This window comes from Diplotaxodon limnothrissa, linkage group LG14 (assembly GCF_057381915.1).
Source record: "Diplotaxodon limnothrissa isolate DT_005_m linkage group LG14, D_limnothrissa_male_GT1.1, whole genome shotgun sequence".
In the NCBI taxonomy this organism is placed as follows: domain Eukaryota; kingdom Metazoa; phylum Chordata; class Actinopteri; order Cichliformes; family Cichlidae; genus Diplotaxodon; species Diplotaxodon limnothrissa.
In genome coordinates, this window is record NC_140609.1 from 39944818 (window position 1) to 39970645 (window position 25828).

A 25828-nucleotide genomic window follows, 5' to 3' on the forward strand; every position below is an offset into this window, starting at 1 on the left:
TGCATGAGACGACTGGTTTGGCCCCCTTTTATGTCATGTTTGGGCGAGTCCCACGCCTCCCTGTTGACATGATGTTCCAACATGTGCTGCAAAATGATGATGTGATCAGCCACCATGAGTTTGTCTCACGGTTGCGGAAAGACCTGTTTGATGCCTCACAGATTGCCCAGAACCACGCTTTTCACGAGCAAGCGCGCCATGCCAGACTCTACAACCGCAAAGTCAAAGGCTCACCTCTGGCTGTAGGTGATAGTGTTGTTGGCCAGTCGTGGTGAAAGGGGAAAAAGAAAGTTAGCCGACAAGTGGGATCCCACGCCTTATGATGTTGTGTCAGTTAGGTCTGGGATCAATGTGTACAGGATAAGAGAGAGCCACACAGGCAAGGAAAGAGTTGTACACAGGAACCTCCTTCTCCCTGTTAACTTCCTGGGCTTAGGTGTGGAAGGGAGTCTGGCCTCCCGTGCTGACTTGGACGGAGGGAACCCGAACAGTGGAGATGACCAAGGGTCTGTGAGGTCAACACAGATGGATCATCATGACAGGACACTGGACTGGCTGCTGAAAACGCCAGAGATACAGGGTCTCGCTAATGAGCCGGTGGAAGTTGAAGGTTCCCTCGACGTGGGACACCATTCTCTCTGCGTTGTGGACCCCAGCAGTGGCTCTATCGCAGCGGAGGACCCACCCCCTGAAGTTAATGCTGAAGTGTTTGAAAACTCCATTAATGAATTCCCCTTGCCTGCTCCCGTGATCAGTGATGCTGCTCTCCGTCAAGGCTCTGAACCTGTTGCCGTGGCTCCTGTGGTTCCCATGGCTGATGTTGACTTAGATCTTGCTATTTGCACACAGCCTCAGACTATTCAGGCGGGCATGGATGGGCTAGCTATCACTAGGTATGGGAGAAGTGTTAGGCCTCCCAAGAGACTGATTTGTGAGATGGCAGCGCAGAAAGTTGAGGAAACTTCTTCTGTTTCAGGGTCAGTTTTTGCATTTCTGACTAGTATGTTTTAGCTCTGAGGGAATTGACTTGGTTTCATGTATCTTTCGACTTATTTTTTTGTGTGGTCCAGGATGTGATTTGGAGTATTATTTCGGGTGCTCTTATATGTGATGTTAAGGAGGTGTAGATGGCATCTTCTCTAGTCTGTTGAAGGTATTGGGCTTGGTACCACCCAATGTCTCGACACTTTTATATAAAAGGATTCTGTATCGACAATGATTAATATTAGTGTATCGATTTTACCCCGAAGCACCTGCTGTTCATAGTTCTTTTGTTTCTGGCCCTTGATACTCCCTTGAACTGGTTTGGAGTTTAACAGAATTTAAGGGGGGTGTATGTAACGATGTAAAAGAATGGATATGGTTTTGTTGTTGTTAAATTCCTGTTAAACTTGGGATCGCAACCATGGGTTTATTTTGGAACTTTTATTTTGAAAATCCGCAGCGGAAGTCTGCTACTGGTAAACGGGCTACCCCCTAAGCCTATCGTTAGTAGCAATGAAGCTTTCGCTGTGGTAAGTTCCTCTCCGTCCGCTCTCACAGAGCATGAGTTTAAAACATATTTGAAAATCCTCATTGAAGCTAATATGACAGTGCACTAACTGCATGAACTGCCCATACGGTAGTATTTGAGTAGATTTCAGGTTTATGACCGTGTTTTGCAGTTAATAGATTAGACGGTAAGAAAAATGGACACGTGGAGCTAGCGGCTAACAGCTAGAGGAGGCTGTCGTGTCTAATAATTTTGAAACTTCTCTCAATAGTTTGGGCGGAATCCTGTTGCTGAAACCCATGGTTATTCATGTCCCATGTTATTGCAGGTATGTGTACTTTGAAACATGTATATGGTTGAGCTGCAGGCTAATTCTGTTTAAGACATATTGCTTATTAAGTTTGCCCAGTAGATGGCAGCATTGTTCCATTTACTATTGTACGTAAAAGGGAATTTTGGCTTTGGTTTATTTATATTTACATGAATGTGCATTTAAGTGAATTAATTTTTCTTTTGTTATCTAAACCACAACGCAGTAATGTTTCTATTTTATTTTCCGTGATAAGTATTGTTGCCATTTTATTTTTCAATCAATATTTGTTTTTATTTATTTGGGAAAACTAAGAGTTCCACTATACGATCATAAGCCTATAGTTAGTAGCAATGAAGCTTTCGCTGTGTTTGGGCGGAATCCTGTTGCTGAAACCCATGGTTATTCATGTCCCATGTTATTGCAGGGGAATAAATCACGCCTGAGCTCTACCCACTTCGAGTCCAGAGAGTTTTATTCACACAGCGCTGGAAAGAGAAGCTGACCAGGGGTTACACTTACGCGTGTTTTTACTTTGGATTGAAATAAACCTCCATCGAGTTATGGTCCAGGCCATAACTGTATTTTAAAGGGTGGATCTCAGCAGTTTTTTATATCTCTAGTATTCAGCAGCTGTCATCTTTTGAATATTGGATTATAAAACAGAATTGAAGTCATTTAGGCCCTGTTGAATTGTGTGCACTGCATTGAATATGGAGTCTTATGTCACAACAGTTGTCACATAACATCAGCGTATGATGGTATAGCATCTTTGTAAATCTCCATGGAGACGCAGCAAAGTGAGGCGGACACATCTTTAGAATGAAAATGGGGAAAAACCCACACGAATGATGTCAGGTTACAATAATTCTACAAGAACGTCCTCTGAAGAAAAAGAGGGAAAAGAAGAGCATCTCCACTGTGACACAGGAAGAGGCTCACTTCTGTTAATGGGGCTTCTCTGCATCTGACACGGGACGCCTCCATCCTGTGCCAGAGCCCAATTAGAAGGACGAGATGGATAATTCAAGGAGCTTTGTGTCATTTGAAGCCAACCTCCTCCAACGGGATAATGGTTCAAATCATACATGTGCTATCAAAAAGCATTCAGAACATTCTCAGGTTCTTAATCTTAACAGTAACCATTCTGTTAAATGTGGAATAGAGCGCTGTGGCTTGCATCATGTTCACGGTGTTTTAGAGAAAATTACTTTGCCTTTGTTTAAAGATGATCCTTTCAGCATGAAACGTGCATGGATGAATCTCCGGGACAGAGAACAGTTTAAGGTCTGAGTCATTAGACATCTGCTCCACGGTAATTGGCTGGTATGTTCAGTGTCAGAAGTTTTATTTTCTTCAAATGGTCATAAAGATTTATAAGAGCCGAAAGTTCGTTTGCAAATGTGAAGTATAATATAATTGGGAATACTTCTGTCAGGGAGAATCATGCATCACTTACTGAGCTCCATTAAGCTAGAAATGAAAATAATCTCAACAACGTTGAGTGGGGTGATGATGGGGTCACACGATAACGGCTTTAAATGTAATTACACAATTTTATTTCGTTCTGTCTTCATTCCTCAGTATTCATTTGCTTCAGTGCCATCTGCGCACCCTTAGAGAGTTTTCAAGTTGCTCCTGGGTGTGGATGTGGATTTCTGCTCTCTTGCACAACAGGGAGTTTCAGTTCTTCTGAGGACTTGAAAAAAATGCTGCTATTTTCTGTATTTCAGGGACTGGCAGACAGTGACACAATGAGGGACAGCTAACATTCAAATACAGAAAAGAAAAGTGAAAGACTGCGCTCTCTCCTCTGTGACGCTGCTGTACCACACAGGCTGATGGTGTGTGACCCTGTGGGGGTGAGGACTTGCTGTCCTCTGCATCTAAGGACAACAGGAAGTGACTCATGTTCTAATCGTTAACCTGTGGGGATGTGGCACGGCTACGTTTGGTCAGAATAAGGCTACGTTCACAGGAACCACGGGTATTTTTGATAATGCAGCTTTTTCTATGCATTTGGTCCTTTCGTCCACACGTAAACGGCATTTTCGATCACTGAAAACAGATTTTTGAAAACTCCATTTTTGCATTTTAGGTGTGGACGAGGAAACTGGAGATTTAATCACGCAACGTCAAAGGTGTGCGCCGCTTTTGACGTCATGCTGTGCGCCGTTATTGTTTACATGAGATGAATTTCTACAATAGCAGATAGAGACAAAATACTGTTGCTGTTAATGTGACTATCTGCAGTTTTTACACGCTTACACACACACACACAGTTACTGTCCCTCCATCTACAAAGACTGAGATGTATACGGTTCTACAGGAGCCGTGGCTTCTACATTCAACACAGATGCTGTCACAACCCAAATCCCGACGTCAGGATAAATAGATAAATGCGTTTGAATAAATGTAATTTTTAAAAAAAAATTAAGTTTATGTATGCTGTATTCATTTTGTTCATTCCGAAGTTGTAAGTCTACACAACAGCCAAAATACTGTCTTTAGTTATTAACGATGGAGACACTTGAAAAGTAACACAAAATTAGTTGCTTTTCCAGGGAAATACAAAAACACTACTATTACAGTACTAAAGATTTACTAAAGGCACAAAACCCAGTTTCTCTTCCAGGCTTCTAGTCTTCTGATTGGCCAACATTTCTACACGGTTAGGATTTGGCATGTTCCTGACAGCATTTGACTCTTAGCATTTACATGTGGGACGGAGATATTTTTTCAAAACTGCATGTGTGGACGGGATTTAAAAAACAGAATATCTCAGTTTTCAAAGATACCCATGTACGTGTGGATGTAGCCGAAAACTTTCACACATACACTTTGTAAGCTACAACATTTATTTGTTCAAACCACATTTAGAGGAGATGTCAGAGAAGATTTCATAATGGATTTTGAAAAAGCGTGCGCTGAATATAAAACCTTAACAAGCTTTTCCCCCTCTGGGCTTGGACAGGATCGGCTCTGTGGCCTCCTTATTCCAGTCCAAGAGTACAGTTTGTACTCTTGGACCTGATATCAGCTGACATACTTGTACTGTATTGTATCGAAAAAACCAGACCCCTTCCAGATTAGCATGCATACGTATGGATCTCCACTGGTCAGATCACAAAGAGACAATTGTCCTGAAAATTATAGACATTCATAACTAAGTGTCCAGTTTTGGTCATGTGAGCTACTATTGTAAACAGTGGAGAGAGGAAAGAGAGATATTAACTTTTATTTTGTCATTATTTTTCGTCCGTTGGCTGAGATTTTAATGATTTCTGCACTTTGGGTGGGTTTTAACATACATCCTATAACATCTAAACTTTCAGACACATGGAAAACAGTGCAAAGAAGACTGAAAGTAACCCCAAGTGATCGACAACATTTTCAACATTTTTCCAAAACTGGATTCTAATTTAAAATATGTTTTTGTAATCTTTGTGCTCTTTACTGAATGGTATTATGTGAGGTTACCACTTTATTAGCTATATGTAATTTGTTTACTTTGTTTGCTTCAAAACTCTAGGAAACTGAAGCAAGTTAGTTCCAAAGCAGACTGTTCCAGACACATAATCGTCATACCCATATCAAAATAACCGAATCAGAATAGCAGACACTTTTCCTCTCTTAGTTTCTACAAACTAGCAACAAGCAAACTGCACTATCCAAGCCTAGAGGGAGTCTCAACTTTAAAAAAAAATGTGATCAGACAAGTGCCTGCTTTCATGTGGTTGAAGCAGAACTGCTGCAGAATATTGTCTATATTTAAGGCATTGCTGCAAAAAGCGATAGGAACAATCGCAACGAGAGTTGGTGACATATGTGAGATGACATGAATCTGTTGTGAGGCAGATTCTGGCTGCAAAGCCAGAATATAGTTTGTGTTTTGAGGGCTGGAGTAGATGAAGAATCTTCTGGGTGGTTCTTCTTCTACTTTTCAGAACTTTCAGACTCATCTCTTTCTCTCTTTGATTCTCTTTCAGGGACCACGGTGAGATGGTACTGACACTTAAAGGGACTGAAACTCAAATATGTTTGTATTGCCAGTGAAAACCGCTTTCAGCATCTTCAACTGAATCCTGTTTTCGATGGCGTTGGTGCCATCTTGAAAGTTGAAGGATTTGACATTTACACGGCAGAGTGACAGGAACAATAAATGTAAGGAAATTACACAGATGCTATCTGACGAACACAAATGTACAATGTCACGTTTGTTTAATATAAACCCCAGTGACTCACCAGGACGCCTTTTTTTTAGCTTAATGACATTTTTATAACTTTCTATTCTTGCAAACAGGTGGGACCAAACACAGATCAGTAATTCTGAAAATAACTTAAAAAATAATGCTATCAGAAACAAAAATTATCTATAAACTCTCACTAGAGTTTGTATAATAGCGTCATACTAAATTGCATGAAGTTTTAAACAATGACAAAAAAATAGGCAACTATAAACTGGAACATCCCTACCCTCAACTATGGTCACGAGCTGTGGGTGACTGCGGATACAAGTGGCAGAATTGGGCTTCCTCTGAAGGGTGGCTGGCGTCTCCCTTAGAGATAGGGTGAGAAGTATGTCCATCCGAGAGGAGCACAGAATACAGCCGCTGCTCCTCCACATCAAAAGGAGCCAGTTGAGGTGGTTCGAGCATCTGACAAGGATGCCTCCTGGGTGAGGTGTTCAGGGCATGTCCTACTGGGAAGAGGCCCCGGGGCAGACCCAGGACACGCTGGAGAGATTAAATGTCTCGGCTGGCCTGGGAACGCCTTGGTTTTCCCCTGGACAAGCTGGAGGAGTTAGCTGAGGAGAGGGAGGTCTGGGCTTTTCTGCTTAGGCTGCTGCCCCCGCGACCCGGCCCCGGATAAGCGCAAGAAGACGGATGGATGGAAACTGGAATCGTCTTTAAGGCATCTATCACTTTACTCTCTTCTGGTCTTTTTTACGACATCTTTTACTAAAGATGTAACATTTGATGTTGTAATAAACAGTCTGTGATTTGGACTCATCCGTTTACCAGTTTAATCTAAAAAGCCAGACATATTTAAAAAGCAGTGCCTCTCAGTTCCCAGTCAAATCCTCCAGCCTTACAGTGCTTGTAGTCTGCGAATGCTGAGTGTTGAAAACATCTACATGAGTTTCACATGTGAATTCTCTGTGAAACCTGACATGCAGTCCTAAAGAAGCGAGGGCCAGGCCACTTTAGAACTGCTTCTGTTTCCTGAAGAATAAATACGACAATGGACACAACCATCGCACACTGACTCTTGTCCAAGAACCCTCATTTTCCACAAGTAGACACATCACATTTGCATCAACTTCCAATATGAGAAAGCACAAGTATGTGGTGAGCTGGCAGACGAGCTCCAGCCCAACAACAGTAGTTCACATCTTGTCTGTGATGGCTTCTATTATAGTTTTGTTTTTGTCGCTGTTTAGGTTCAGGCAATAAAACTACTTGGTTAACAGGTTAGCACAGTTCTGCCACCCTACTAATGATCCCAGTGATGTTGTTATGTCACATCTTTTCCACCAACAGACTCATCACATCTATCAGTTTTACAGATTTTTGATTAACACTTAAATTGAAGAATTCATGCTTTAATAGCTTTTATAACTCCTTTGATCAACTTTAAATAATTGAGCTCAGAAAAAAAAATTCTTTGCGTGTCAGACGAGTGAAAACTGTGAAAACAGGAAAAGGCGAGCACGACGAAAGAAGGTTACGAGTGAGAAAACCGAGGAAAAACAATGGCTGTTATTTGCTTTTGCTAGCTGTACGTCGACATGTCTAGTTTTTTCTTTAGCATGACAAATGCTTATGTGTTGACCTATTTCATCTTTTGGTATTTATAAAGAGCTACTTGGCATTCAATAAAGGAGAAGCATCGGTGTAAAAAAATGTTACACCGGAACTACCTGAAAGAAAAGATCAGCTGTCAGTTGAACAAGGAGAAGGAAAAAAAAAAATTTCTCAACACCCAAAGTGGATGTGAACTTTGAGAGCAGCAGCTCCTCCTCAGCTGAAGGGAAAACAGAGGCTCCTCTTCGAGTGTGATGGCACATTGTCATCCTTCTGTCATCTCTGAGGAGAGATTGACGCTGTCAGTTTGTCAGCTGAAATTTAGGATAACTCCTCGGTTTGACACGGCTGCTTTTGTTCAGAAAAGCACGGGATGGATCAGAGGTGATTTTGGACGACCGGGTCGACTGCAAAACAGCCCCTTTGTCGTCTTTTACAGGCTAAATGCTAAATTTCACATTTCTAATGGAATTGACTTGTTCGTCACAGTGACTGTGTCACGATCCTGGGTCTTAGGACCCAGTGTTTTGAGTTTTAGTTCATTTTGATGTTTATAGTATGTTAAGCTCATCAGGTCTCCTATGTTCATTTGCTTATTAGTTCCCTCTTGTGTTTTCAACCCCTGTGAAGTCTCCCTTGCCCTTCGTGTGTTTCATGTCTGTTGTCTTATGTTGTCATGTCTGCCTCTCATGTTTCCTGTTTCATTTTGGAGAGATCTCGTGTTTTTATATTATGGATTATGTTTTGAGTCCTTTGTGGTACTGTTTCGTGTTTCCCTAGATCTGTTATGGTTATCTTAGGTTTTGCTCTTTGGCTTTGTCATATGGCTTCCCTGTGTTCCATGTTATGTCTCCCCTGTTGCTGTTAAGTTTGCATGTTTAGAATTCAGTCAGTGTGTTTCCTGTTTTACTTTGTAGGTCCATGCCTCATCTGAGTGTTTCTAGTTTTGCGTCTCTGTCTCGTCCAGCCTGATTTCTCCCAGCTGTGCTCCCCTTCTGTGTCTCATTCCCTCGTTATCCCTCTGTGTATTTAAGCCTTGTGTTTCTCTTTGTCAGTGTTGTAGTCTCCATCATAGCTGTGTGATTTTTCCCTGTGGCTCCCTGTGCTTTAGTTTTCCCAGTTTAGTTTATTTTGTATTGTTTTTCGTGTCCCACTCCACGCCAGCAATAAAGCTGTGTTTTTTGAGTTTACCTTTTGTCTCTATGAGTTTGCGTTTGGGTCCTCTCCTGCCTGCCAGACAGAAGACTACGACCAGACAATGGACCCAGCAGCTCACAATCCCTCTGCTGAGCTCCAGGAGGACATGATCTACACGGTAGAATTTCTCTGCCAGGAGTGGTTTGCGCTGCCATTTAAGGAATACCAGGAGGAACTAGCTCTCCGCTTACAACGGATGATCTCTGGACTCCCCTGGTTATTTGGCATGCTCCACCCTTTAATCCAGGACTTCCTTGTTTCTACTGTGCGTGTCTGCACTGAGCAGCCACTCCTGTGTGAAGAGCCGGAGGCTTTTCAGACGAGTCCGCTTGAGGATTTGCGGGCCGACTCGTCTCCTCCCTCTTCCAGGAGAAAGCGGCATTCACGCCGCCATCGCGCCACAGCAGCTGAGCAGACCGTTTTTGTGAGTAAAAGTGACTGTTTGCCACATTCTGACTCCAAACCTTCTGCCATTTCATCCACTGTTAGTCATGCTGCTCCTATGAACACTTTAGTTTTTCAACCAGCTCCTCCGAACCTTCATGATTCCAATCCTGTGTCTGAGACTCTACGTGACGCTCTTCCAGTATCTCAGGCAGTTATTTTTTCTGTGCCTCAGCTGGGAGGTGTAAACAGTAACAGAGTGCCTCCCACCATAGTTAAACTGGCTAGAAGACTTGGACTTGATGCCACTGAGCTCATGAATCAAGTTGAATTTTGTGTTCCACAGCCAGCCATGTTCAAACACACTCACCATGTTTTAGAGTCAGACCAAGTTCAACCTGCACCTCAAGTGACTGTTTTGGGTGTGGCCTCACCCCTGGACTTTGCTGCTCACCAGTCAGCTTATTCAGAAACTGCCTTTGCAAACCTACCTACGCCTGTGACCGCTCCTGAGCTCCGCTCTCCACCACCTGTCCCGGCTCCCAGGGTGAGGCCAGCCAGGGCACAGCCTACCTCCGCACCCGTACCTACTCCTCGGGTGGGAGCGGCTCGTGTCCGGCGGGTGCCTGCACCCATTGCTGTGTCCGGCCTCTGCCTGTGCTACGCCTGGTCCGGCCTCTGCCTGTGCTACGCCTGGTCCGGCCTCTGCCTGTGCTACGCCTGGTCCGGCCTCTGCCTGTGCTACGCCTGGTCCGGCCTCTGCCTCATCGTCTACGCCTGGTCCGGCCTCTGCCTCATCGTCTACGCCTGGTCCGGCCTCTGCCTCATCGTCTACGCCTGGTCCGGCCTCGGCTCCTGCTTTGCCGTCGCCTGGTCCGGCGTCTGCCTCGTCTGGTCCAGCTTCAGCCTCTGCTTCTGTGTCGGCCTCGCCTGGTCCTGCGGCTGTGTTGCTGCCGCCCACGCCACGTTTTGCCCTTCGGAATCGCCAGCCGCTTTCCGGGCCATCAGCTGGACATCGTTGCCATCAGGGTCGGCCGCCTGAACTGTTCCACCTGTGGTGCTCTCGACCTCCGGGTCGGCCCCCTGAACTGTTTCCACACCGTTGCCGTCCGCACGGTCGGCCCCCTGAACTGTTTCCATGTCGCCGCCGTTGCCGTCCGCACGGACGGCCCCCGGAACTATTTGACCATGAACTCCTGTGCCGTCGGCCTCCGGGCCGGCCCCCTGATCAAATGAACTATGGACTTCTGGACCGTCACCCTCCGGGTCGGCCCCCTGAGGAGTTGTGAACTGTTCCCTGCGCTCCTGTGTTTTTGATGGACATTGTGTTTTTGTGGCTTTGTTTGTGATTTTTCCCTGTGGCTCCCTGTGCTTTAGTTTTCCCAGTTTAGTTTATTTTGTATTGTTTTTCGTGTCCCACTCCACGCCAGCAATAAAGCTGTGTTTTTTGAGTTTACCTTTTGTCTCTGAGTTTGCGTTTGGGTCCTCTCCTGCCTGCCACACAGCCGAATCATGACAGACTGTGTGTGATTTAGAGGAAAATCCAGCATTACTGATGCTGAGCTCCACCTGTGTTTTTCCTTTTATGACAAATATGAAAATGGACCCTGCATCGTTTATGACCAAACACAGCTCGGTCACTTGACAAACATAGGGGTTATCCACAGATATTGTAGAATAAAAACATTTAATGAAAATCTGCGAGAGCCCACATTCTTCTGGCTTCTGCTTCCTGCCTTTCTACCTTAAGGGCGTGCTGCCTCCTGTGTTGGCTCTGGTTGTTGATATTGGTTATAAATTATGCACTGAGGATTTGTCCAGTATGAATGTAATAGGAAAACTGAGCTGCAGGGCCTGAAGGTCCTTGTGAGGGACAAACAAGTACATTTCAGGTAAAAAATGCAATACAACAGGCTGCTGACATCTCTTTGTGCCAGAGCAAATATTAAAAAGTCCAGCACACACAGTTGGCAACAATACTGTGAATTCTTAAATTTACATCATAAGTTCTGTTTTGGAAACTGTCTACAAAAAGCGTTGATAATCAAATCAGCTGAACAGCAGATAGTTAATGTCGAAATTGTGGAGACAAAGATGACAAATAGCAAAAAGTATGTTTTCATTGAGCAGCAGAGAAAAGGACAGCGGCATTGATTAGTCAGAGCGTCTTTTCGTCCTCTCTCTGGAGAAAAGATAAGATAACCTTTATTAGTCCCACACGTGGGAAATTTGAAGCATGAGATGGAGAGGAGGATGAAGAAAGAGGCTGACAGAGAGAACTGTCGACCTCTGCAATCCAAAGGTTTGAGTGACAACTGTAAATGTCAGTGCTTTCCAGGAGGACAAACGAACAAATAAAGAAAGCGGAAATCACTCTTATTATACATGAGCAGAGCTTTTACACTATTGCAAAGAAGAAACAAAGAAAGAGGATAAAACAGGTTTCAGGACACATTCAAGGACAGTCAGACAAACGGGCTGCGAGAGTTTTTCCAAAGGCAGGTAATGCATTTATGACCTCAGTGGGATGTAATAACGACAACAATGATTGATTTTCCAGCATTGAAATGACTATGGTTGACTATGGAGTGGGAAGTTTATATCAGCACCAGCACAGATGATTCGAGACCTCTGGCAGGTTTAATCTATAGTGAGACTTTAAAGAAAAAACTCATCTTTGATTCCCACAGTGGGAGGATGTGGTGACTCTTGTATGATTGAGGGTATTTATGTGAGATGGTGTCAACGTCACGATGATGTCACATTTGTCCTAGGATGTCAGTGCTCAAATCCGATTTGATGTGTATGAAAATTATATGAACCATAATGTGTAAAGACTGCCCATTCGAATGATGTTTGAGTCTCTACACCATCAAGAAGCAATGAAGGCATTTGACAACTACTACTGAGTTTACATTTAATTTATGCCTATAGAGCATATAAAAGTCAAACCTTTGATTATTTAGCATTGTTTAATGTATTGTTTTTGTCACTGGACATGGACAAAGAGGATCTTCTTTCAAGCAGTACACTGGAAAATAAAATAAATCTTAATACTGTAAATACAGGGAGGAAGAGAGAAAGGAACGGGAGTATAATTGCTGTTCCTGCTCTGTTACATCATGTATTCCTATTTATAGGCTGACATTTTACCATCTACAGAACAAGTCCAAACAATGCACTGATGCATAGATTGTGTGTCCATGTGTGAGTGAATTCCCAAAGAGCAGAGTGATGGATAGCGGGCGTTTGTGCATTTCACAGTTCAACACACCTTCACTGCAAAGTGTGTGTGTGTGTGTGTGTGTGTGTGTGTGTGTGAGTGAGTGAGAGAGAGAGAGAGAGAGAGTGTAGATACAGGTTAGTGAGGTCTTGTTGTTGATCCACTCTGTTTAGCTGCACATTAAGCCACCATGCAGCAGTTAACCCGGACCATGGCACTGCATCCCCTTTCATGGGCACATAATGTGAATCTAGCTGACTTGCCACATCTGAGCATTTAACCTTCAATAGGTTAAACTGTTATGTTATGTCACTGAGCTTTAAAAAGATTATTCAATCAAATTGGTGGTTTTATCTTTGGTGGTGCAGTGGTTAGCATTGTCACCTCACAGCAAGGATGTTCTGGGTTCGAATCAGCTGGGCAGCTGAAGCCACTGAGTGTGGAGTTGCATGTTCTCCCATGCCTGAGTGGCATTTTTGGCTAAGTGGTGACTCTAAATAGCTTGTGGGTGTGAATGTGTCACTGTGTTAGCCTTGTGATGGACTGGTGAACATGGTATGGCAGGAGGCATAGGATCTAGCCTCCTCTTGACCCTAAACTGGATAAGTGATCAAGAAAAAAGATGAATGGGAATTCTCATTTTCATTCTTTTTGTTTCCGATGTGGACCAATAGTGGTGTTTCCATCCAATCTTGGAGCCCATTTTAGCGGGCTATGTGATGAGATAAGAGTGGCAGTAACATACATAATTACACAAGTACCGGGTATCCCACAGGCCAAGGGGAACCATGAAAAAGATTCAGCCACAGTCAAATATCTCCAGATGTTAATACAGATGCTCAGAGACTAGCTGAATGGGAGGAATAAGATCCCAGCCATTAATCCATGGGTTCTACCAGTCATCTGATACATAGCTGAAATAATAAGAGCGGCGCCTGACAACACTGAGGAGAAAGAACTGGAAGACTACCAGCAGAAACCGGGATGGCTGCCCGTCTTTAATTCTGGTTCTCTGGAATGTGTGAGAATCAGACAAGTATGGCCAAAAGTAACTAACAAGCAGAAGTGGCATATGAGCCTATAGCAGCATAACTAAGGAATGGTTCAGATTTTTTTGTCATTGGGTGATGACTGTGGGCACTCAATAGTGTCATAATGACCATCATATAGGCATGCTGTTATTTTGGAAAGGATAAAGCAATAAGTTTCAGTGAGACAGAATGTGCACAGAAGTTCTGAAATTAATTCCGTTTCTGGTCATTCTAAAAACAGCAATCATCCAGTTAATGAAGTTAAATAATGAGAAGAAGAAGAATCAGATCTGAATCCAGGATTTGCGTGGCCTCCTGGAGCGTTTTTGCAAAGATTTACTCTGTTCCAAAATCTGGAAGAAGAGGTAAGATGTATGTTTGATTTGCATCCAAGAATGCACTCCCTGGGGAGCCTTCTTCATGTATGCCAGCCCCATATACTCCATCCTTCTTCCACTGCGTTACACTAAAAGCCGTCTGAGAATAGATCAGTGTGGCACACTTTAATCTAGTTGGGAATGTTGTTTCACTTTAGTTTCCTATTGGTTCTTATTTCATTTTTCTATTGGAACAGACCTAAGAGAAAAAGTAACAGTACACATTTTGGACTGAGCCAGCTGGCAATTGAGGCAGTCCTGTTACCACCCAGACAACTTTGGACTTTACCTTACACACTGGCTCTAGTTGTTCTTCAGCCCTTGGTATCGCTCAGTTTTCTCGTGCTCCCACTTTCTGATGTTGTCGATGTTGATTTGTCAAGCGTCAGGTTGCTAGGCGGAGGCCTCCATGCATTGTGAGAAATTTCCATGTCCTTGCATCAGTGGCATCTATCTCCTGCAATACATTCTTTCAACTGGGTATCAGATGACCTATAGAGCCTATGAATTAATGACCTCGATCTTATTCCTGCCATTCAGCTGGTTCCTCGGCACCTGTATTACCTTCTGGAGATATTTGGCTGTGGCCGAATCTTTATCCTGGTTTTCAGTGGCCTGTGGGATACCCAGGTACTTGCCGCTGTCGTGTAAATCTGCACTGTTAAAAAAAATCTTAAAAAAACTGTAATATTCCAGCAGCTGGGATGCCAAAATACTACCGTAAAATAACAGAAAAAAACTGTCCCATAAAAATACAGTTATTTTCAGTAATGAAAACAGAGTTTGTTGCGTTAATTTTACATGGGATCTTGCCTTTCCCAAGTGCTTTTAGACATTAAACTAGGAACATTTTAATGTGATTACACAATGAAATTACCTACAAACAAGGTCAATGAATGTGGCAATATGATATGAATAATAATGCTTAAATCCACAGAAATATACAGTTAACAGTTGGGTTAAATAAAATCATTTGATGTAAAAAAAGTTGTATATTTGATGTAATACTACATTATACAGCACAAAATAAATTGATTTATCTGTCAAAACATGTCAAAAAACTAGATATTGGCTTCAAAACTACAAATCACTGCTAATACTACATAATATCACAAGTAAATTTAGATTTTAAGTGTAATTTAAGATAAATTTCCTGAATACTTACTGGACTGTCAGTTTGAATTAAGTGTGCTCACTGTAAGATTGTGGGTCATATCTGTCAACCCCTGATTATAATTACATCAAGATTATGTTAATTCTTGATCATGTTGTGTGCGAGCAGTCTGTAGATGTGTATCTTACTTATAAGACATGAGACATTGTTTCAATCAGTAACATGAATTTTAATGACAAAAAACAACCATTCCTTGAACAACCCAAGAACTACCACTTGTGCTGAAAAAAAAAAAACAATTCAAAAGAAGGGGACACTGTCACTGAGAAGGTCCATCTGCCTCCCCACATCTGGAACAACAAAAAGAGGACACTAAATACTCTTAATGATCACAATGAATTACGAAAACTGACTTCATTGCATTGTACATCATCTACCTATTAAGGCGCTAAGGCAAACCCACTGCATACTACATCATTACACTCTGTCTATCTGGGTGAGGGGGTGGTGGTGGTGGTTATGCTGATTATAAACTGATAAGTATTGATATCTTGTAAGTTGTCACTGTAATACAAACTTCCATGAAAATAACTGAACGGATGGTACTGTGTTTGCAGAGTAAGCACCACAAGTGTCAATGTATAGCCTTTTACAATAAACTGAAATGAAGATAATACTTAAGACAATGCTACACCTGAAGCGAATGCAAACTAAATGTGAATAGGAGTTGCAGCTTATATTTCACTTTTCCCCTATCAAGTGGACCACCTGTGCTGTTGACACTGGCTGTGAACCAGAGACCAGTGCTACTGAACACCAGATTATGTCAACCACAGGATGAAAATAAGACCTTTTTAGGCTCTCCACTCGTAGTCCGCAATTTTGGTTATCAACGTCAGGACCTTTGGACTGACCGCAAGGTGTGTCTTAGGTGTGTTCCACACCACTTTGGATCCCTTGTCGGGGTTTATCTTAAAGAGGCATCTGTCAAATGGAAAACAACAACTTAATCAAGAAACACAGGACTGGACTGTATTTGTTTTTTACGTTTGCAATTAATCCAAGTGTAGATTGAACTTGCTTTTGAGTGTGCGTTTGGACATACAGGTCATTGTGGAACAGAGGGGTGATGCAACGATGTTTGGTTAACCTGTGAGTATCCATTGCAAATACTATTTCAGGGTAGTGAAACATCTGTGAACATCTACTACTCAAAGGTCCCTCTCTATAACTTAAGATAAGATAAGATAAGATAAGATAGAACTTTATTAATCCCTCGGGTGGGTTCCTCTGGGAAATTCGACTTCCAAAAAAAAAAGCACAGCAACGACCGAAGTTACAGTTACAGAATTGTTATATATATATATATATATATATATATATATATATATATATATATACACACACACACACACACACACACACACACACACACACACACACACACACACACACACATATATAAATACAGAGACAAATATAAATAAAATATACAAAGGGGATAAATAGAATAAATAGGAATAAAAAATAAAAAACTTGACATGAGCATTACTCAAGGATATTTCAGAGACAGCCATCTGAAAAGCAAATATTGAGCATTTGTTGATTTATCAATCTACAAATCTTCCCAACACTCTAGCATTGCTCAGTCGTGTGCGTTTAAGCTGCAAATTAAAGGAGATGTTTCAGTGTATAAAATTGTCCAGTGCCGCCTTACCTTTGCAAGAATTCCAAGGTTGCTGCTTGGCCTGCTGGATAGGAAATGTTCATGCAATAGTAAGAGCCAAACATCAGGATAAGTGCCTTGCTGAAGACAGTGATACGGCCATTCACAATGGTCTGGTCCACAGATAACATGTAGTGCTCTGCTGCCAAAGTAGAGTTTCCTGTTGTGTACACGAACAAGAGACAAGGGGACAACGGCATTTAAAAAAGACAAAAACAAATCCACACATGACTCTAACAACTGCTATGTTACAACTGATGTATATCAATTACATGCACTGGCACGCAGCTTGGGCCCCCCGGTCAACTGCAAGGTGTCCAAACCTCTGTGTATAGGGAAATCCCAGGAATGCTTACGCCAATCAGACAGAAATTAGCAGTATAATAATCACATCAAATGTCAATGGTCTTATTATACTATACCATTACTATGGAATTGAGGAAAGCCACAACAACCAATCAGACCACAACGCAACTCAGGAGTGTAAACTCAAAGTTTTAGGTGACCAAAATATAAAGAGGTATCATGCACAATGTTTAAATAGATAAAGACAAATATTAATACCACAAAGGACAATGTATGGTGTACTTGGGAGTTCAGTACAGCCCACTTCAGAGGGCAGGGTTGTTTGATCCACTTTGAAGAACATCTGGTCTTCCTCTTCATTGAAGTACTTGAGCAGTCGTGGAAGAAACACTGCAACATTGATGTCTGCAACATTCTTGCTAGATGTTTCCATTTCTCTGAAAATCGCTGCCATCCTCTTGTCATTGTGTTTAAGGAATGAAACAACTCTGGCACATTTATTTGCTATGTTATTCTCATCCATGTCCATGCCAGTGAGCTCTTCAAAATGAATCTTCATGCCAGTTATCTCAAACAGATATGGCCATTCCTTCATCAAGTCCGAGGTCTCAGTTCCACTAATAATGTCCTGTCTCAAGGTTCAAGGTTCTTTATTTGTCACATGCATAGTTATACAAGTATAACACACAGTGAAATGTAGCCTGACACGCTCCTCGACATGTGCAAAAATGGGGGGGGGGTGTAGAGGAAGAACATTATATATGTATAAAAAAAACAAAAAAAAAAAACACCCAGCACGCCCATGCGGGCGGTTTATCCTTCAAGCTCGGGTCCTCTACCAGAGGCCTGGGAGCTTGAGGGTCCTGCGCAGTATCTTAGCTGTTCCCAGGACTGCGTTCTTCTGGACAGAGATCTCCGATGTTGTTCCCGGGATCTGCTGGAGCCACTCGCCTAGCTTGGGAGTCACCGCACCTAGTGCTCCGATTACCACGGGGACCACCGTTACCTTCACCCTCCACATCCTCTCGAGCTCTTCTCTGAGCCCTTGGTATTTCTCCAGCTTCTCGTGTTCCTTCTTCCTGATATTGCTATCATTCGGAACCGCTACATCGATCACTATGGCCGTCTTCTTCTGTTTGTCTACCACCACTATGTCCGGTTGGTTAGCCACCACCATTTTGTCCGTCTGTATCTGGAAGTCCCACAGGATCTTAGCTCCGTCATTCTCCACCACCCTTGGGGGCATCTCCCATTTTGACCTCGGGACTTCCAGGTTATACTCGGCACAGATGTTCCTGTACACTAAGCCGGCCACTTGGTTATGGCGTTCCATGTATGCCTTGCCTGCTAGCATCTTGCACCCTGCTGTTATGTGCTGGATTGTCTCTGGGGCATCTTTACACAGCCTGCACCTGGGGTCTTGCCTGGTGTGATAGACCCCAGCCTCTATGGATCTTGTGCTCAGAGCTTGTTCTTGTGCTGCCATGATTAGTGCCTCTGTGCTGTCTTTCAGTCCAGCTTTGTCCAACCACTGGTAGGATTTCTGGATATCAGCCACCTCCTCTATCTGCCGGTGGTACATACCGTGCAGGGGCCTGTCCTTCCATGATGGTTCCTTGTCTCCCTCCTCTTTCTTGGGTTTCTGCTGCCTGAGGTATTCACTGAGCACTCGGTCAGTTGGGGCCATCTTCCCAATGTATTCTTGGATGTTCCTTGTCTCATCCTGGACTGTGGTGCTGACACTCACCAGTCCCCGGCCCCCTTCCTTCCGCTTAGCGTACAGCCTCAGGGTGCTGGACTTGGGGTGAAACCCTCCATGCATGGTAAGGAGCTTTCTTGTCTTTATGTCAGTGGCTTCTATCTCCTCCTTTGGCCAGCCTATTATCCCAGCAGGGTACCTGATCACGGGCAGGGCGTACGTGTTGATGGCCCGGATCTTGTTCTTACCATTCAGCTGACTCCTCAGGACTTGCCTGACCCTCTGCAGGTACTTGGTGGTTGCAGCTTTTCTAGCGGCCACTTCATGGTTCCCATTCGCCTGCGGGATCCCCAAGTACTTGTAACTGTCCTCTATGTCTGCAATGTTGCCTTCTGGTAGTTCAATCCCCTCAGTTCTGACTACCTTCCCTCTCTTTGTTACCATCCGACTACACTTCTCCAGTCCGAACGACATTCCAATGTCATTGCTGTATAGCCTGGTAGTGTGGATAAGTGAATCGATGTCTCGTTCACTCTTGGCATACAGCTTGATGTCATCCATGTACAGGAGGTGGCTGACAACTGCTCCGTTCCGTAGTCGGTATCCGTAGCCAGTCTTGTTAAGATCTCACTGAGGGGGTTCAGGCCTATGCAGAACAGCAGTGGGGACAGAGCATCTCCTTGGTAGATCCCGCACTTGATGGTGACTTGTGCTATGGGCTTGGAGTTGGCCTCTAGTGTTGTACGCCACATCCCCATTGAGTTCCTGATGAAGGCTTTTAGGGTCCCATTGATCTTGTACAATTCTAGGCATTCCAGTATCCAGCTGTGGGGCATTGAGTCATAGGCCTTCTTGTAATCAATCCAGGCAGTGCACAGGTTGGTCAGTCTGGTCTTGCAGTCTTGGCTGATTGTTCTGTCTACCAGTAGCTGGTGTTTTGCGCCTCTGGTATTCTTGCCAATTCCTTTCTGTGTCCCACTCATGTATTGACCCATGTGCCTGTTCATCTTAGCCGATATGATGCCTGACAGGAGCTTCCATGTAGTACTGAGGCAGGTTATTGGTCGGTAGTTGGAGGGGACCGGTCCCTTCTTGGGGTCCTTGGGGATCAGGACCGTCCGGCCTTCAGTTAGCCATTCCGGGTGTCTCTCGTTAACTAGCAGCTGGTTCATTTGTGCTGCCAGACGCTCGTGGAGTGCAGTCAGCTTCTTTAGCCAGTAGGCGTGAACCATGTCAGGCCCTGGTGCTGTCCAACTCTTCATACTGGAGACCCTTTCTTGGATATCTGCCACTGTGATGGTTACTGGACCCTGTTCAGGGAGGTCGCTGTGGTCTGCCCTCAGATCCACTAGCCACTGAGCATTGCCGTTATGGGTTGCGTCCTTCTCCCATATGCTCTTCCAGTATTGCTCCGTCTCCAGCCTTGGTGGTGCTGTTCTCTTATTAGAGTTCCCTTGCCACTGAGAGTACACCTTTTCTGGTTCTGTGGAGAACAGCTGGTTTATTCTCCTGCCTTCTATCTCTCTGGTGTACCTCCTCAAGCGGCTGGCCAAGGCTGTGAGTCTTTGCTTGGCAGTTTCCAAGGCCTCAGGTATGGACAGCTTGCTGTATTTCTTATGCACCTTCTTTGTCGCACCTTTCTGCAACTCCGTTAGTTGGCTAACCTCCCTCCGTGCTACTTTGATCTTGCCCTCTAGCCTCCTTCTCCATGGAGGGTACTGCCCCTTGTGGCTGTTCAACTTGTAGCCAAGCATCTCACTGATCACTGCTGCCGTATTGTAGATCAGCTTGTTAGTGTCGGTAATCGTGGTTGTAGGTATTGTCCGTAGTGCTGCATTAACATCATCTAGCAGACCTTCTGAGGGATCCAGGTTTCAAGCTTGGCCATTATCCTATTTTTCAGGTCAGTTCCTCTCGCACTCAACGATCCTTCTCCTATCGCACTTGGGGCTATGTACCCAATCTCGGGTGGGGGTGATGATATCTCCCCCCTGACCTGGCGTCCTGACTCGTCCTTGCCGTAGCATTTGTGTTGTACCTCGTCAATCTCTAGCTGTGAGAGGAGTCCCTTCTTTCGAATGTTGGAACACTGAGCTACTGATCAAGCACACACATCCATACATATGCAATAATACTAAGTGCAATAATCCTTTCTGTCATCGTTGTATTTTTACTCAGTTGTATATAGTATTTGTATTTGTATTCTATTTTTATCTTATTGTATATTTATTTTATTTTATTCTACTGTATATAGTATTTTATTTTATTCTATTCTGTACAGTTGTATACTGTATTTATTCTTATTGTATTCTAATTTTTGCCTCATAACTTTTGCACTGTCCACTTCCTGCTGTGACAAAACAAATTTCCCACGTGTGGGACTAATAAAGGTTATCTTATCTTACTAGTTGTTTCGCCGTCATTGTGGATGTTGGGTATCGAAGAATCCATAGGTCCGTCATCCTATTCATGTAGCCCCTTCCGCCGGGGTTACTTGCGTAGTAGCATTCCAACAACGCCCTATACTATATGTATGTATATATACATACATATAGTATATACACTGGGTGACGAGTGTCTCTGAGTGACGAAGGTGACCCTCATCATATTCTCAATAGCTTTGGAGTCACAGCATCTTTCTCTGTACATTTTTTGTAACTCTTCCTTTCCACGTTTTTGGGACCCAGGGGTTTCACCAGGCGGAAGCAGTGTTGGTTGCCAGTTTATCCACCCATAACTGTCTAGCCTTCTCTTTTGAGTGGTGCTACCCTCTCCTCCACTGCTGCTAATAAGCTGTCTCTTTATGGCAAGTGAAGTCATTCCTCTCTTAAGGTTATCCACTCTGCTGACCATCTGTATGGTGAGAGCGTCATACCCACTGCCTACAACTTCCCCTTCAATTACATCAGTAAATGCCACAGGGTAGGTCTTTGTCATCCGTCTTGCTATCTCACTGAGGTGTTTCTTCCCAGGTGTTGGGCATATGGTCAAGACTTCACTGACAATGAGTCGGATGATTTCAAGTCTCTCACGTCTTGTTGGCCGTTTCCCTGTTTCCAGCTTCCTGATGACATCAGATGGAGTCTTCTGCCAAGGAATTTGAAATTGAAAATGCCAACTGTTGTCAGGCAGTCGACGAGGTCTGAAAGCCACATCCATGGAACTACTTGACTGTAGTGAGATTGTACTTGCTGAGCCAGAAGCTGTTTGGACATAATGATACAACACTTTGAAGCCATCAATTCATATAATATGGCCTCCATTATTTTTTACTTTGGGTTCCCTTTTTTTTTCCAGCCTGTCCCGTTTGGCTCTTTTGCCATCAGAATTATTGTCTAAAGGCCATAAAGGATGCCCAACGGATTTACTTTACCAAGTGGACCATCCCAGCCTTGCCGTATTGGTCCATTTCATTGACCTTTTTATTTATACCTCATATACATGGATACACACACACACACTGTATGCTGCATGTATGCAATGTACGTTTATATGTAGTCTAATAATTCGCCTCAGGTGCTTTAGCCTACTTCCTCTCCACAAAATAAAAGGTAATACTTGGCTTCTCCTTTACATGTCCATTACATTTTACAGGGCAAAGCTAGCACAGTGGGCTACTTCTACTTCCTATTTCTCTCACTTCATCACGCAGCACATCTAGGCGCACACAAGCTCTCTACAGGAGTGCAGGTGTGTTGCTGGAGTGGAACAGCTCGCCTATTAGCTCTTATGTTGCACACTTCATTTCACATTGAGACAAATGCATCAGTGTCAGCTTTCGTTGCGGGCCGCCTAACGCGTATTAGCGGTATAGAAACTATCGGCGTAGCAACTGCTGTGTTTACACATAAAGCGGGCAGCTGACAAATTGGTGAAAAACAACTCTGCTAGACAGCAAGTTAGTATACAGCTGGACCAGCCGCTAACTGCACCTTAAACTGACAGACAACGTGTTTTTCCTTCATAGCTAGGGATTCCATGCCTTTTACCGTCTCAGTAAACTACGAGCCATAGTGGTCAAGCAATGCCAAGTTAATTCTACTGAGCTGAGTTTGATATCCTTGCCTTGCAGCACTGCGTGGATGATCTTTCAATCTCTCTCTTCCACCGCACTTTCCACAGCCATACCCGCGACCTTGTGGTTGTCAGTTCTAATTCATTGGCCGATGTTTATGGTCATGTCTTTATGTGTCCGAACATCCAGTGGCATGTCACATTGTTTTCATGACCGCGCCCTCACCCCAGGTGCAATGTATTTTCACAATCTAACTATGCATATGTACAGAGAAATATATTTGGATAACAAGGAGATTATGTTTTATTACATTAGTGATAAGTGATAAGCTGGCTTAGGGGGCTGTCCTGCAGGACCGCAGGAGCACTTCATGGTAATTTGTGTTGGTCTCCAGTGTTGTTATCCACAGTCCCGTTGAGTTCTTGATGACATCTATGTATTACAGCAAAAAGTGTTAGGATAACATTTGTAACAAGTTCTTTTGGACTAAGTTGTTTTGGATGTGAAGGGGCCTTATGCTGATGTAGAGCTGGCATGAAGAAGTTTGCATCAACTAGTTAAAAGGTTGGTTCTGTTCATCTGGACGTAACGTTTTCAGTGGGAGAAACATTTTGTCACTCATCCAAGTGACTTCTTCAGTCCTAGCTGTCTGCAGGTTTCCAACCTTATAAACAGTAGATTTGTATAATGACTGAAACATCTTAACACATGCAGTTTTTCTTCTCCTCATTATCACCTTTGAGATTGAGTCAGGAAGGGCATCCAGCATAAAACTCGTGTTTTTGCTCCGTGAGTAACTTGGTCTTACAAGATACCCAGAACAAATGGATGACTGCAGTTCAGCAAAATAAAGAATAAACCATCATGAAGCCTGAATATATGTGTGGACTAATTCAAGCTCAGCATGAGCACTCTTTCAGCTAACAGGCTACACAACTACTGAGCGGTTCCAAAAGTGGGCAATGATCCACTAATGATCAGAGCATGCTACATTACCCAAGAGCAGCGATGACAAAAGCTGAACATGTTAGTAAAATACTCCAGTTCTACTTTTACAACAGCCTCCCGGAGCTGAGTACCATTTGACGATGGTTTTGATTTATGCATGTTGGAGGAGGCTCCAACATGTCTTTCTGCCAAATTAATATTCATGACAACAGTGGCATACTCATTAAAATATCATGTAATGATACCTGAGGCATCTGAGTCAAATTCTGTAAACACATAGAGTAAAACAAAAAGGAGACATCTTACTTTGACTGTTTTATTTTGTGCAACTGGACAGAAATGGGATCACTTGTTAGCACAGAGCAGAAGTAACACAAAATTGGCAAAAGCGGCTATCGCCAAGGTTACAGCTCAGTCAATGCCAGAAAAATGTAGTGGCAACAAAGCAAAAAGAGCCCCTTTCTGAGAATCTGATGCACCATTTAAAATATTTTTTCACTGGACAGGCTGTAAAGAGACAAACTCACAATTTTGTGCTAAAAATAATAATGGTAAGACACGACTTTTAGTTACAACAGATTGTGTCAAAATGACTAAAGCTTGAGATTAAAACCGTGGATGAGAAAGCAGCTACCGTTAAAATAGTCTCAGTACAAGACAGAGGTCTGTTCTAAAAGTGACCCTGTCGACTGCATCCTTACATACTCCTCTGTTTTATCTAATTCAGGTCTAGTTGATGTTCTGCAATCATGTGATCTCTGCTAATTTTGTGATAGCAACTTTTTTCTTCTGAGTGCTGCTTCTTCTGCAGGTCAAGTGTCTTTGGAAGTTTTTATATATCCCACTGTGCTCAGTCACAAAATGCATTCAGGCTGCAGAGTGCCGTACAGCAGCACTGCAGCTGCGGCTCATTCAGGACGAGTGTCAGGCGAGTTAAACACTCATCTTATATCAAACTGAATATTTAATCAACCTGTCAACTCACTGAAGTGACGATTTGCAAATCCCCATTCTTTCCCCGCTCTAATACCAACCCCTGGACCCCTTTCATCCTCCTCTGATGGGATTTTGAAGCATTTTGAAACTTTTGTTCCCTCTCCTTACTTCAAGAAGCTGAAACAACATCAAAAGATGGCTCGTTCCTGATGAGTCTGTCCTCTTACGGTTCCTGCTGAGTTTTAATCCTCTTGAAACATAATGCTGCAGTTTGTGTGCCACTGACATAAAACAAGACAGTCAGCTTAAAGCAGGCGATTGGGTTCAGTGTTTTTGGTTCCAGCTGATGGTAATTGAAAATATCAGGATAAATCTTGCATAGACACGTGTACATTTACAGAAATAACTATCATACAGCAGTCTACTACTTCCTCCTTTTTACTGTTGGGGTCTATGAAAAATAACTCATGGTTTGCAACTGCAGATTCCTTATTTATTGCATCTAGTGACATTTCCAGCACTCCTGCTCTTCCTCAGTCAATGAAACACCAAACAGCACCATCTCAAATCAACTGTGTTTTTGGTCACATGACTGTTCACAGGTGGGTTAAGATGGTGCTCAGTTCTGCAGCGTGCAAAATGTGCAAAAATGTATTTTTCATTGTCCCTTTTTTTTTCTTAGGATGAGAAGGATTTACAGGGATTTCTTTTTTCCCTCCAGGGTTGCGGTTTGAGAACATTTCATCTTATTCAGCTCGAACCTTACCTTTTGGTGAGGGTCCAGCTCTGGTACAGGACACACAGTTCTCCCTTCCAAAAACGCAAAATCAATTGCAAGCTAATGCCCAAATGGGACATGATACAACAAGAACTCAATCTTTGGTCAACTTTATGGTGGGGTGTGGTTAGCAGTGCTGCTGCAGAGGAGGAGTGGAGCAGTGGGTTCAGGGCGAGGTGGTAGGGAAGGCTGGCTTGGCACAGTCGGTGAACATCTTCTAATCATGCCTTCCCTATTTCAGTAGTGACCGGAGAGGAGAGCTGCTGCTGGTGGAGTATGGGAGTCAAGGCAGCAAACACTGAAAAGTGCATTCAAAGTGTGTGTGTAAAAAGTGACAAAATAAAAGCCATACAAAGAGCCACAGAGTCGTGTCGGGTCCTGTTTACAAACGTATTCAAAGCTCACTTGGAGTCAGGCTGTACAGAGTGCACCAACAAGCAGGCTTTCTTCTCATTAGCTGGCTCGATTAAAATGAAAAATTTGAG

General features: G+C 43.4%; 1 protein-coding gene across 1 annotated transcript; it reads right to left on the reverse strand.

The window, feature by feature from the left end:
- Window positions 1–15789: 15789 nt before the first annotated feature.
- On the reverse strand, window positions 15790–21315 carry LOC146619498 (uncharacterized). The gene is made up of 4 exons (XM_085370229.1): window positions 21239–21315; window positions 17226–17599; window positions 16653–16821; window positions 15790–15919 (listed from the first exon to the last, which is right to left on the reverse strand). Exons 1-4 carry the CDS (start codon window positions 21313–21315, stop codon window positions 15790–15792), a joined length of 750 nt encoding a protein of 249 aa, XP_085226355.1.
- Between the last annotated feature and the right edge of the window lie 4513 nt (window positions 21316–25828).

Bases quoted from the DNA above. Each gene is read 5' to 3' on its own strand.
- LOC146619498 (XM_085370229.1), bottom strand. From the start codon at position 21,315: ATGTACAGAGAAAGATGCTGTGACTCCAAAGCTATTGAGAATATGATG. The intron at 17,600-21,238 runs GTCACCCAGTGT...TTGAACCTTGAG, and splicing joins TTCGTCACTCAGAGACACTC to ACAGGACATTATTAGTGGAA. The intron at 16,822-17,225 runs GTATTAATATTT...TGTACACAACAG, and splicing joins ACCATACATTGTCCTTTGTG to GAAACTCTACTTTGGCAGCA.